The 11,103-nt window shown below is 43.4% G+C and overlaps 1 protein-coding gene across 1 annotated transcript; it reads right to left on the reverse strand.

The window, feature by feature from the left end:
* Window positions 1-9,909: 9,909 nt before the first annotated feature.
* Window positions 9,910-10,839, reverse strand: LOC308252571 (olfactory receptor 1A1; the record flags this gene model as incomplete). Its single annotated transcript, XM_080677360.1, has 1 exon — window positions 9,910-10,839. One exon carries the CDS (start codon window positions 10,837-10,839, stop codon window positions 9,910-9,912), a length of 930 nt encoding a protein of 309 aa, XP_080533486.1.
* Between the last annotated feature and the right edge of the window lie 264 nt (window positions 10,840-11,103).

Genomic DNA, 11,103 nt, shown 5'->3' on the forward strand with positions numbered 1-11,103 from the left:
GCTGTCTAGACCAGCGGGTGGTGATGAAGCTGTAGCTGCAGGCCCCATAGAGGTCTTCTTTCTACGCTGTGTTGGGACAGAGGGGGCACATGCCATCAGAAGCAGCTCATAAACTGCCAGGTGGGTTGGGGACCGCAGCTCAGACTAAACACCCAGCCACTCAGTGATTGGTAGCAAGAGGTGAGGCAGGAGTGACCACAGGGGCCACATACTAACCTGGCGGTCTCACAAACTCAGAGACCTAAAGTGACCACAAAGGATGGTCTGAAATTAAAGGTTTTAAACTAAAAGCTGTTTATGGTGGTCAGTCACGTCCTAGGCCTACATCTTTCCTGACAAGGGTCAATCTTGACCTTAACTAAGTCTGTCTATATTCTTTTTGCATCTAGAATAACATACCCTTGTAATGTCAATGTAATTTTCCTTTATTCAGATCCCTCAAAGCACAGGCACCTCTCTGCTCTCTGCAGAGACCACACATCCCCTCATAGTTATTCGGTTCGTTGTTGACTGTTAACTACCCTGCACACACCCAAATGAAAGAAGTACGTGTCACCATTTCACTGTTCATCCAACCTCAGAGTTTTCCCCACTTTGCTTTCTCCTGGCACCCTAGTCTATCACCAATGGATTTCATGGGACCCACAGAGGTCTCCTGTTTGAATTTTAATGTATAAATAAGGTGCAAAGCTGCCTTTCTCCAGAGCATTATCTCCATGTGTTGAGATTTTGTTTCCCAGCAATTGGTGACACTTTGACTCATAAACTCACAAAAATTCTTCACAGGTTTGAAAATTTCTTACATTGCCATGAGAAAAGATACTTGCAGGAACTATAGGTGAGGAATGATGAAACACATTAGTACCTTAGGATATTTCTTAGCAGAGAATGGACAGTACCTCCCTGTATTAACAGCATCAGTCCAGGGATTTCTGACAAAACATCTCATTCTAAGATTGGAACACGGAGGCTTTTCCTGGGGTGGGAGGGTCTGGATATTAGGATAAGTGGGGTGTTCAGGGCAGCACTGCTGACAGGACAACAGGCGGGATCATTCTAGGTCCCACAGCAGTGAAGGGATGGATCGCCAGCCCTGATAACAGGTCTCCCTCCTGACCGGGAGGGTATTTGGGAATGTGGTCCTCGGGGCAGCAAATGGCAAAGCAACAGACTTGGTACCTTGAGCTCCAACTCCTTTTGGGAAAAGCATCACCACTAATCACAATGATGTGTAAGAATGGAGGAAGGTGTGTAAGGATTGTCAGGACAACATGGACACGTGGAGATGGGCATTAGAAAGGGAAAGTCTGGCTCTAGCTGGTTTGGCTAAGTGGATAGCACATCGGCCTGCGGACGGAAGTGTCTTGTATTCAATTCCGGCCAAGGGCACATTCTTGGGTTGCAGGCCTGATCCCCAGGAGGGGGAGTGCAGGAGACAGCCAAGGAAAGATTCTCTATCATCATTGATGTTTCTATCTTCCTCCATCTCCCTTCCTCTCTCTGAAATAAAAAAAATATATTGAAAAGAAAAAGAAAGTCTGTAGAAAAATGCAAAAATACTCACGACTGAGCATAAGGTGAAATAGTACAAAGTCTCCCTTCTGATATTCCCAAAACTTTGTGGACAGTGATTTCATCTTATCTAAAAGGGGATAGACATTGAGAGTGGGTTGGAAGGAGTAGATGTGGACCCAGATTCCTTTGGAAATTGGAATCTGGGAGGGATCTCTGGGGAGTAGCAGGGAGCCTTCTCAAACCTGAGGTCCTCTTTGACTGCAAGGGGTCCTGGAGTCTGGGTCAACCCAGCACCTACACTCACCCTGCGGCCTTGCTGCACGCTGGAGGATGGATGGGGCACCTGCGCCTCCTGCAGGGGCATGGAGTTGAGGACCCCATCTGTCGGCTCCTCTCTGTTCTCCTGTGCAGAGCTCTGTAAAGACAGTTCCCAGTCACCAGGGGAAAGCCTCAGAGCCCTGTTTTGCTGGTTCTCAGCCCCTTGACCCTCCACTCCAGACACACACACACACACACACACACACACACACACACACACACACAGTGTGATCTGCTGACACCACTACTGGTGAGGAAAAGGCATGAGAGCCTGAGGGCCTAGGATTCCCATTGGCACAGATAAGGGACCCCTCTGGAAGCCCATCTCCACCTGCCTGCCCTCTGCTGGGGTTTGACCATGACAGGACTGCTAGGTTATCTGAGACCCAGCATCACCTTTCTATCCCTGGGGTATGTGGGCTGCACAGGGATGGCTCACAGAGGTGGCCTAGCCAGGATTGGTCTGACCTGGGCCACCTTGTGTTACCTGAGGCCATATTTTTGAAAATGGCCAAAAATGTTGGGGACGAGGGATGAACCAACGTCTGCACCGTCTGGAAAAGCTCTCACTGCGGGGTTTCCGGAAGCAAGAGCACCAATCACTGGGAACACAGCAAGAGAACATCTTGCACTGGCAAATGCCTCTTGGCAAGTGAGCTGCCTGTGGGGCTAGATGTGGGTGCCTGGTTACCGGGGTGCCAAGTTCTATTGGATAGTGACCTCAGTACCTGGGATTGTCTTGCCTGAGTCCCCTCATCAGCTATGCAAATAGTCCTGTGGGCTGCTGTCTGCGGACGCCTCTTCTCCATGAAACACCTGATCTGTACACAGTGGCAGCAACACACCCCTCTCTTGAGAACCTTAGAAGGCCTGGTTGCAGCCAGGGTCCCAGATTTGAGGAGTCAGACCTGGGCTCAGACTCAACCCCTCATTCTTACCTCTTCTGGATCCTGGATAAGTCATTGTGCCTGTCAGGGTCCGTCTCTCTCCTGCCTGCACAATGGGTTATGCAGCAAGTGCTTCTTAGGGCTCTTCAGGCTCATGTGGGGGAGTAGCTGTAAGGTAGGAGGAGGACTGTCTTGTGTAGGTCATGCCTCCAACCTCTTTTTCTTTCTAGTTGTCACCTCCTCTGTGTATGCTTTTCTTTTAATCCCACCCAAGGTCATCACATCTACACTATGTGTGTGTGTGTGTTTTGTGTGTGTGTGTGTGTGTGTGTGTGTGTGTGTGTGTGTGTGTGTGTGTAAGCATGCCAGTGCTCACTTCCTAGGTCCCAGTACATAACAGGCCCCACATAGGGAGGAACAGGCAGGAGCTTCCTAATCTGTCAGGATTTCTAATTTTCAAACCAACTCTGTGGAGGGGCTGGGGGGAGCCTCGGCCGAGAAGGTCTGAACATTTCTGAACTCTGGACTCTGAATGTCATGTACATTGAGCAGCATCTGCCTGTCTAGGGGCCAGCTTCCCAATTATCCAATGAGGGTGTGATTCAGAACTGCTTAAATGTGAGCTCAGTATAAAGGGAGCCCAGTTCTCTCCACCCTGGGTGGGCTGTGGACAGAGGTGCACATCTGTGGTTCCAAATCTGGCCTCCTTATCAGACAAATTCTGGCCAATGCCTGTCTAGGCTGCTGAATGCTCACCTTTTCCCCATACCATCTCCATGTCTATACACGATTCCACCAGAACAGCCTTTTCCAGAGCCCCTGAGCAAACCTGGGTGCACCTAGGACCCCAACTTTGAGGACACACAGCTGGGTTTATCTCAGGCTCTGCATTCTGACCATCTGTGATCCTGGGCAAGGCATGGACCTCTCAGGTCACCGGTTCTCTCCTCAGTGACTCCCAATGGTCTTCTCCTTCCTTGTGTGGTGTGAATGTGTGCCCTTCTCTTAAGTGTGGGTGTCATTAGTGACTCCATAGAAGATGGCAAAGGGATCCAACTCTCATGATTTGGTCATAAAATGTTAGTGCCTAACCCAGACAGAGTGGCTCAGGCATCGTCCTGTGCACTGGAAGATTACTGGTTTGATTCTTGGTCAGGGCACATACCTAGGTTGTAGTCTTGATGGCCCCAGGCAGGGTGTGTACATGAGGCAACCAACCAATGCTTCTCTCTCACATTGGTGTTTCTCTATCTCTCTCTCTCTCAACCATTTTTTAAAAAGTTTTTTAAAGAAGTCACTGCCCATGCACTTTATCACTCTGACCTGTGTTCTCTCTGTGACTCTCAAAGGACAGAGCAGCCAGTCTAGTCAAGCACTGGATAATGAGCACTGCGGAAGGAAAGCAATCCCAGTTTGGGGATTTATCTTAAACTCTAACAAGACAGAAACATTATGTGTGTATGTATAAGATGTTTATCAGGGCCTGGTTAACACACACACACACACACACACACACACACACACACACACACAGCAACTTAAACTCCCTCCATTAGAGATAAAAGGAAAGTGCACACTCCATTTGATTAAGGGCACACAGTGAAGCCATTCTAAGTAAGTATGTATTCCACTTATATGTGTGTTCATGATCATTGTTATGTTAAAAACAATTTCTTCTTACCTACTAAAATAGAAAAAAATACCAATTATGCTTCTGCGATACTAGTAAGACCTACTCCTCTCTGTCCCTGTGAGAAGGAGAGGAGCAAATTCATGCAAAGTATGCGGCACTGGCTGAGCACGCTCCTTGCTGCACAAGGTGTGCTTTCTAGATTACAGATCTGATCACCTGTCTTCCCTACAGCAGCTGAGCTCCCCATCCCCTCCAGAATAGCCCAGGTTTGTGGCCAGGTGGTCAAGGGCTCAGGATTCCCCATCCCCAGTGGATCTCCTGCTCCCCTGGTCTTACACCCTCTATTCCAGCACTTTCCACAAGGTCACAAAATGCTTCACCTCCGTTCTGCTGACCGGCTGTTCCTTTCACCAAATGTACTTCTCCACTCTGCTTTCTCATTATCGGTCTGGTAAGACCCCTTATCCGACTCAAACTTTTCCTCCTGGTCACATCAACCCTTGCCCCAGAGGTACCACTCTGGCTTATGCCTTATTTTTGATCTTTATGTATTTTAATGATTGACCCATTCCACATTTTGTAGAATTGGTCCCTTAATTAGATTATTGTAACAACAAAGAACTCTTCTCTGAAGCCCTTCTTCACAATCCTGAGCTATGGATTCCATAATGTTATAGTGGATTTAAGCTGTGAAGCCTCAAAATAATACAGCTAGATTAGCACTGATGTTCTCAGATGTGGGGAAACTGCCTAATTAACATGACCCCATAGTGGGATTATGCTTGAATTTGAATTCACCTGTGAGGCACACAAAGAACGCCAAGAGCATAAATGTGAAATGCTAATGACAAATTTGGAAAGGCAAACTGAATCTTTATTTCTAATGCCGATCCAACTTCCTATATAGGGTCAATATGTTTTGGTAGTGTTCAAAATGGTAACCTACTTTCAAATTTAAATGTTAAATGGTGAGGTTTACATCAAAACTAATATTCCACAAGCCCACATTTAAAGCAAGAATCACTGCTCTAGGCAGTGAATATGGTTTCTTGGCACCCAACATGCAAGTAATAGATAATCCAGACATATGGACTTTATTGCTACATGGGAATTACATTTAAAGTTGAGGGAATTTTATATAAAGCAAAACTACACCCCTAGTAATTTTGGCATATTAAGTTATCTTTACTATTTTTTCCTAGAAAATAGGTGATATTTCTATCTATACATTTTTAAACATAAAATCTGTTTTTACCTCATTGTCCATCAGTACATGAGTGGATAAAAAAGCTGTGGTACATTTACACAATGAAATACTACTTGGTCATAAAAAGAAGGAAGTCTTTTGTGACAGCAGGGATGGACCTGGAGAGTATTATGCTAAGTGAAACAAGCCAGTCAGAGAAAGACTAATACCATATGATTTCATCTATATGTGGACCTAAACAAATAAAATAAACAAACAAATAGAAAGGGACACATAGATACAGAAAACAGACTGACAGCTGTCATAACACAAGGGAGTTGAGGGGTTGGGTGAAAAAGGTAAAGGGATTAATTTAAAAAAAAAACCTCATAGACACAGAAAACAGTATAGTGATTACAAAAGGGAAAGGGGGTGGGGAGGCAGAAGAGGGTTAAGGGGAAGATAAATGGTGATGGAAGGCAACTTGTCTTTGGATGGTGAACACAATATGCAGATGATATGTTATAGAATTGTACACTTGAAGCATATATAATTTTATTAACCAATGTCACCCCAATAAATTCAGTAAAAATTAATGAAAAAATCATTTTCTTGAGTGCTTCAATTTTATTATTGGCAACAAATACTGTCAGTTGTTTTCCTTGAAATAGCAGGTTCACTTCATTCATTTTATTTCATTTTTTGGTTCATTCTCACACAAGGATATTTTCCCATTGATTTTTAGGGAGAGTAGAAGAGAGAGGGAAAGACAGAGAGAAACATCAATGTGAGAGAAACACATTGATTGGTTGCCTCCTGCATGAGCCCCAACCAGGGCCTGGACTGGGGAGGACCCTGAAACTGAAACCGAGGAATGTGCCCTTGTCCGGAATCAAACCCAGGACCCTGCAGTCCACAGGCTGATGCTCTATCCACTGAGCAAAACTGGCTAGGGTGCTTCATTCATTTTAAATAAATATCTGCCAAAAACCCAAGTCTCTATAACCATAGTATGTCAGTTTGTCCTTTAAGTAAGATGGTATTCCAGGGGAAAAAAGTGCCTATTTAGCTCTCAATTCAAACCATCTCATAGATGCTTTTTCTCATGACATCGATATTTAAAAGGATGGGTACTTAAGTTAGTAAAAATAAAAATTCTTACTGCTTCATCACGGAGCTTTTTAAGGGAATCTGGGCTTTAAAACTTTTTAAATTTACTGCAAGTGTGTGATGGTGAAGAAAGCAATGGGTACCAGTGTGGTTGGGTACCACTGCCTTGCTTCATGAAAAGGTACTAGCCGTTTACCCACTGATGCTTTGGCACCATTGGGGCAAACAGAACACAGTGAAAAAAGCAAATAATGCCTTGTTATTACTCAGAAGATACTTTTGACCTCGCAGGACCTTGGGAAGGGTCCTGAGGGAGCCCTGGACCATGCTTGGAGGACTATTGCTATAGAGCATGAGGCATGGTATGGAAATAAAACCCCCAACACTCTGGTCGGCAGGGGTGACTTTCTGGAGGAGACGATGCCCAAACTGATTTGTGGAGGTAAATGAGTTGGGTGCAGATGGGAGCAAGAGAAAGGGGACAAAAGGGAATTCTTACCCGTGGGGATGGGGGCAAAATGAATGAAGGCCCAGGGCAGTCAGTGCTTTGGTCAGGGAGATGCAATTCTTTCAGTACAGATGCCTGCAGGAGGCAGAACATAACGCTGAAGGCCCAGGAGGTGATCTTGATGGATTTCAAGCAGCAGAGAGATAGGATCAGATTTGCATGTTGGAAAGATTGGGCTGCGACCCTGTGGCTGATAAACGGGTGTATGTGCGGAGGGTCCAAAAGAAGACTGCAGCTCTGGGAAGAGAAGAGAGAGGGAAAGATACAGAAATGATAAAGGCAGTTTATCCATGGAAACTGGTGGCTTATTGGATGGTTATGGGTGAGGGAGAGCTAGTAGTGTCAAGGTTAATACCTAAAGTCCAAGAGTAACTTCACTGGTTATTCTGAAAGACCATCATTTAATATTTGAAAAAATTATTATTATGCAACATTTCAAATATATAAAAATAGAAAGATACAATAAAGCTCCTTTCTTATTTATGTCTTTGTATTGTGTGTGCATATATTATATTTTAGTTCACGTGTTTTATACTGTATAACTATATATTGCAGTTCAATTGCATGCCTACTCCAAATTACTGTTAAATACACTCTGCTGTGCTCTTTGGCTGATACAAAAAGGAGACAAACAAAGAGCCTGATATCAATTCTAGATTGTACAGATGCCTTTCTCCCCCACTAGGATCCTCATTCTGTGTAAACATTTAGTCATTCTGCAAGAATCCCAGGCTTGACTCTCCTACTCCTGGATGATTTCATCTGTTTCTATAACTGCACTTACCAACTCTGATCCATGCTTTGTTTTACCTCTCATTCTACTATTCATTTGGATATCTCTTGAAAATACGCCCAAAAGGATCAGAGCCATGTTCCCTATTTTCATTAAAGCTCAACCGTATTTTTTTTTTCAGCAGCTCAAGCTTAAAACCTAGAAGACATCCTCTTACTTACAACTTTCATACAAATTGCTACCCCTTGTTCTTCCCCTTTCCACATTACCTTGGCTTCCAGGTCCTTTATCTATACGTGCACTATTTGTTTAGATTGCTCTCAATTCTTTAGAGCTCTTTAGATTCTTCAGAGCTGCCTAATTAAACTCCTGATGTCACCACCCTTTTCTGCTCCCTTACTTCTCTCTATCCAATCTTACTTCAAGACAAAATCTCATCATTGCTTCATGTAGAGCTGTTGTCATCTATCATCTATGTATCTATCATCTATGTATCTATGTATCTATTTACCATCTATCATCTGTCTACTTATCTATTCATCTATCTGAATAATGTCACAAATACCCCTAGGCCCACCATGCAATCTGAAAGTTAGGTCTCTAGTAATAACTTACATATAACTACATTGTAGCTTCTGCTGCATTCTTCTAACTCTCCCCTCTTGAATTTGGTCATTCATTCACACAGGTTCATATGCATTTGTAATCAAACTCTGTTTAGTTAAAAAAAATAATTGGTCTAGTTCTCATCCTTGGTATTTTAGAGGCGTAGAAAGCATTAGAAGATCAATAACACCATCTTCTAACATTCATGGACAATTCTTGGCATTGTGAATTAGTTATAAGAGGTAACTTTCTATTTTTACTGCAGTTTAAAATACTAGATACTAAAACAAATTGCATACTGTTCTAAGACATGTCAGACTACCTCTTCAAAATGTTGTCCTATTTGGAAATATGATATTTAAGGACAATCATTTATATGTTATTCATATTTTGAGAAAAAATTTTCTCATGAACAGAATCAAATCATTGGTAGTGGAATTCATTAGTGGTTACTTAGTGACCTGCTGAGTTAACTACCTCTGTTTGGGGACTATCACCTACATAACCAGGGCTGGCCATCCACAATAAAAGTTCATCTTTGTTGGGCCATTCTGGAGAAGCAAGGCCACTTAATCCTCAATACCTCACTTATTTGGCACCCCGATTTTTTTTCAGTGTAGCTTTATTTAATTTTATAAGTAATTAAATCAGTACTTTATTATATGAATTGAATTAGAATATTTATTAGTTTAGAATGCAACTACTATTGATGAGTGTCATTTGAGGGAGAGTGGTCTGCTCTTTAGAAACAGCCAGGTTGCTTTACAATACAGCAAGAACAAGATTGCTTCCCCAGGTCAGTGTATTTAAAGATTTCCTGGATGGGTGAGTAACATTCTAGGATGATTATGCCTGATCATTGGCACATTACATTTCAGAGGCTGATATTTTTTATTTGTTCATCCCACTTTCCACCGAGAATTATTGGATATAGTTTCTATGACCAAGATTATGAAAGGTAGAGTGATGTGTTAAGACCTGCTCTCAGAAGGTGGTAAGCTGAGCGGAGATGGATAAACATAATAGCGCAATAAAATTTGGCCATTTGATGAATGGTTTATATCCTTCAAATAAAGAACGGCACTATACTCACATCCTGTGAGAGTGGCAGGCAGATGTTACTAAATGTGGATGTGGAAGCTGAGCTTCATGCCTTTTACACTTTACTCTGAGAGATAAGACAGTAGCTGGAAATGAACCCAATATTCCTGTGCTGCAACTCTGCCAAAGGATAATAGTGTGTTCAAAGCGACAATGTCAATAAGAGGAATCATAAATTGTTACAAATATTGGAGAAGAATAATTTTCAGCTAGAAGGGCAAAGGTTGCTTCTTGAAGAGTGAGGACATTGGGGATGGGTTGCCACATGCATTTTAATTGGTGACTACAGTCTCCAACATGACCTCACATTGGTTACATGGAGATTCTCTTGCTGACGAGTTTCCCCAGGGCAGCCTTCATGTCCCGATTTCTCAGACTGTAGATGAAAGGATTTAACATTGGAGTCACTGCCATGTACATCACAGTTATCACAGCATCCTTTAGACTGTAGCTAGTCAGAGGGCGGAAATACATGCCCATGACTGTCCCATAATACAAAGAAACAACTGTGAGGTGGGAACCACAGGTGGAGAAGGCTTTGCGCACACCCTTCGTAGATGGAACATGTAAGACTGTGGAAAAGACCCGAACATAGGAGATGATGATACATAGCAATGGCACAGAGAAAACACCAACCCCGAGGTACATCATCTTCACATTAAAGTGGATGTCAGAGCAGGACAGCTTGAGCAAAGGGGTAATGTCACAGTAGAAGTTGGCCACTTCCTGGTTGCCACAGAAGGACAGGCCAGCTGTGAGCAGAGTATGGGGGAGGGCATTAGTGTTTCCAACCACCCAAGACCCAACAACTAGCAGGACACAAGTTCGTGGGCTCATAATAGTTTTGTAATGAAGTGGCCGGCTGATGGCCACAGCACGATCATATGCCATTGCAGCCAGGATATAGCTATCTGTGTTACCCAAAGCAATCATGAAATACATCTGTGTCAGGCATCCCCCAAAGGAGATGGTTTTGGTGTTCAAGAGATGGTTGGCTAGCATCTTCGGGATGGTTACACAGGAGAAGAAGATGTCAACGAAGGAGAGGTTAGCAAGGAGAAAATACATGGGGTGGTGAAGGCGAATGTCAGAGCAAATGGCCAAGATGATGAGCAGGTTTCCAATCAGTGTGATGGGGAAAATGAGCAGGAAAAGGATGAAGAAGAAATCTTCCTGTTCCTGCTGACTGCTAACTCCCAGGAGGATAAAATCCAGGGTAGAGGATTGATTATCTTCCCTCATTATTCTTTTATTAAGATTGGGGAGAGAAATCCAGAATTATTAGTGAAGTTACTGTGTATAATGATCTTCCGTATCCACCAGTTTTGTCTCAATGATAAGTCATCTCTGCAACTGAGTTTACTAAATCCATAGAGCCAGCATTTTGGGAAAATATCCTTGTTGCTCAGTGGGACTAATTGACAGTTAGGCCTGGACACTCATTTCTAAGAAGTGAGCAATTTTTGAATCAGAATTGCCCAACCTCCCCCATCCCAGTGCCACTAC

This window comes from Plecotus auritus (genome assembly GCF_963455305.1).
Source record: "Plecotus auritus genome assembly, chromosome: 7".
NCBI lineage: Eukaryota > Metazoa > Chordata > Mammalia > Chiroptera > Vespertilionidae > Plecotus > Plecotus auritus.